General features: G+C 40.8%; 1 protein-coding gene across 1 annotated transcript; it reads right to left on the reverse strand.

Annotated features, from left to right (window-relative positions):
* Positions 1–233: 233 nt before the first annotated feature.
* On the reverse strand, positions 234–967 carry LOC103658053 (enhancer of rudimentary homolog). The gene has a single exon (XM_008685533.2). It carries the CDS (start codon positions 939–941, stop codon positions 627–629), a length of 315 nt encoding a protein of 104 aa, XP_008683755.2. The 5' UTR covers positions 942–967; the 3' UTR covers positions 234–626.
* Between the last annotated feature and the right edge of the window lie 1,562 nt (positions 968–2,529).

The raw sequence follows: 2,529 nt of genomic DNA on the forward strand, positions 1-2,529 counted from the left end.
TGCCCTATCCTTGGTAAATGTGGGGGTTCAGGAGCAGCGATTTCGGCAACACGAATCTGCTGGTGAGTGTTTTTGAACATGGTAGCTCAGAAGTTAGCAGGCACACTTCTTTTGAATAGAAAGCATTTTCTTCTGTAGGAAATGACATGAGACACATGCTTCCTATTCACATCCAGCCAGGATATGTACTGGTAGATCCAGACTTGTGTTTTTTTAATCACTCAAGGGGAAAATATAACTAAAGAACATTTATTCCTTTTTCACTAAGACTTTATCTTGAGGACATAACTGAACTGTCACCCCCCCCCACCCCAACCTGAAGAAGGGTTAGTACAGTAAATGTTATAAAGCAGGTATGAACAGTTTGAAGGACTGGAACCAACATCAACCGGCAACTTCCATCTAAATTACCATAAAAATGTTTAAGTAAAAAAAAAGGGGGGGGGAAGGAAGCAATGGGGGTTTCAGATTGAACAAGATCCTCACATTTCATCTAATACATTCAATCCTGGCTAGAGTATACCAAAATGGAAACAGGATTACTATAATACAAAACTCCTACTACAGCACGCTGTACACACCTGTGTTCCAAGCCCACCCCCATCCCCCTACTGCTTCCAACTCAACTATTTCCCGGCCTGTTGGGCCTGCCGACGGAGGAGCACGTAGATCTTCTCTTTAATCCAGTCTTTGTTATAGGGCTGGTATGTCTGGGTATCAGCTCGGTAAACAAGGCAGCTGAGGTCTGCCAGATCGTCAATAAAATCAAACAACTGACTGATATCGTATGTGATAGAGGGGCTGTTGGGATTCATTCTCTTCAGATGTTCTTCATACATTTTACAAACGCCTTCCATGCATTCATTCACAGATTCATAGTCAGCGTAAGTTCTGCCGTCTGGCCTCTTGGTAGGCTGTACCAGCAAAATGATGTGAGACATCGCGCCAAACTCTCTCGCTGCAGCCGCTGCCGACACCGCCGCCGCACACGAGCTTAGCCGCAACCAGACTTGTGTTATTTCTCTGGTGGCACAACTCTGCCTCTAAAACAAAAGGCATTTATTGGAAACGGTGTTTACCATTTTATAATCAACTGGCCTCTGAGAAAAGGAGAAGGACTGAGGTTTTTATAGCAAGTCATCCCTAGTTTTGTTCGCCGTGTGTTGCAATTCCATGGGATCACCTCATGACAATAGGAAACAAGTTAAAACAAAACACAACAAAACACATATAACCTGCCCAGAAGCCTCTTCCTCTGAAAACTCTACAGACTTTCTTCTTTCATCAAGAAAACCAAGACTTTGGGGCACCTGAGTGGCTCAGTCATTAAGCGTCTGCCTTCAGCTCAGGTCATGATCTCAGCATCCTGGGATCGAGCCCCGCATCGGACTCCCTGCTTGGTGAGTCTGCTTCTTCCCCTCTCCCTCTCCCTCTGCCTCCTGCTCCACTTGCTTGTGCGCTCTCTCTGTCAAATAAATAAAGATCAGTAGGAGAAGGAACAGAAGAATGAAGGGGGGGTAAACAGAATGGGAAATGAACCATGAGAGACTGTGGACTCTGAGAAACAAACTGAGGGCTTCAGAGGGGAGGCGGGTGGGGGATTGGGATAGGCCGGTGATGGGTATTAAGGAGGGCACATATTACATGGTACACTGGGTGTTATATGCAAGTAATGAATCATGGAACACTGCACCAAAAACTGGGTATGTACTGTATAGTAACTAATACAAAAAAAAATAAAATAAAAATTATTGTTAAAAAAATCTTTTAAAAAAAGAAAACCAAAACTTTTACATTAATTCCAACCCTGTCATTTGCACAAACAGCATGAAATCCATATAACTTCGGGAATTTCTAACATTATTTTAACAATTTTAATGTGTTAATATTGTTATCTCTAGTAGAATATAGCTTTCTTGAAATTGCGTGACACCTTCACACTTCTACTTTATAAAAATTTGGCAATGAAATAGCAATTAGAATTATTAGCATTGATGATTATGAAAAGATACTACCTCATACATTTTTACTTGGATATCTTGAATAATTCTACCACGTTCTGTCCACACCCCCTTTCTTCTATTATAAGAACTAGAGAGCAAGAAAAGAATAGACAAGAATAAAGAAATGGTACCACTTTTCTTTCCTATCATTTTTATATCAACAAGTTGTCACCTACACTCTCGTTTGTCAATATACATATGGGACCAAGGAAAAAGAAGCAAAGAGGAAAAACAGGCATGATAGAAGGTGATGCTAATAACAGCTGTGATAAAGGAAGAAAGAAGATATTTGGAACAGGGAAAGATATAGCTGCCTTTGTTGCTGGAGTTAGTCAGAAGCAGTTGTGCTCTGGTGTCTGAGCCCAGTGGAATGTTCCGGTCATCCCCAGGTAAGTATATTTTTTATGTGATAGCGTCCTGAACAAACTTTCCCCATTATTGCCACACTTGTTAAATTTTATTTCTTGAATACCACTGAAATTTAGAAATCCACAAATATATTTTTTAGAAGATTTAAGAAAGCAAT

The sequence above is a fragment of the Ursus maritimus genome, unplaced genomic scaffold (assembly GCF_017311325.1).
Source record: "Ursus maritimus isolate PB19 unplaced genomic scaffold, ASM1731132v1 scaffold_11, whole genome shotgun sequence".
Taxonomy (NCBI): Eukaryota; Metazoa; Chordata; class Mammalia; order Carnivora; family Ursidae; genus Ursus; species Ursus maritimus.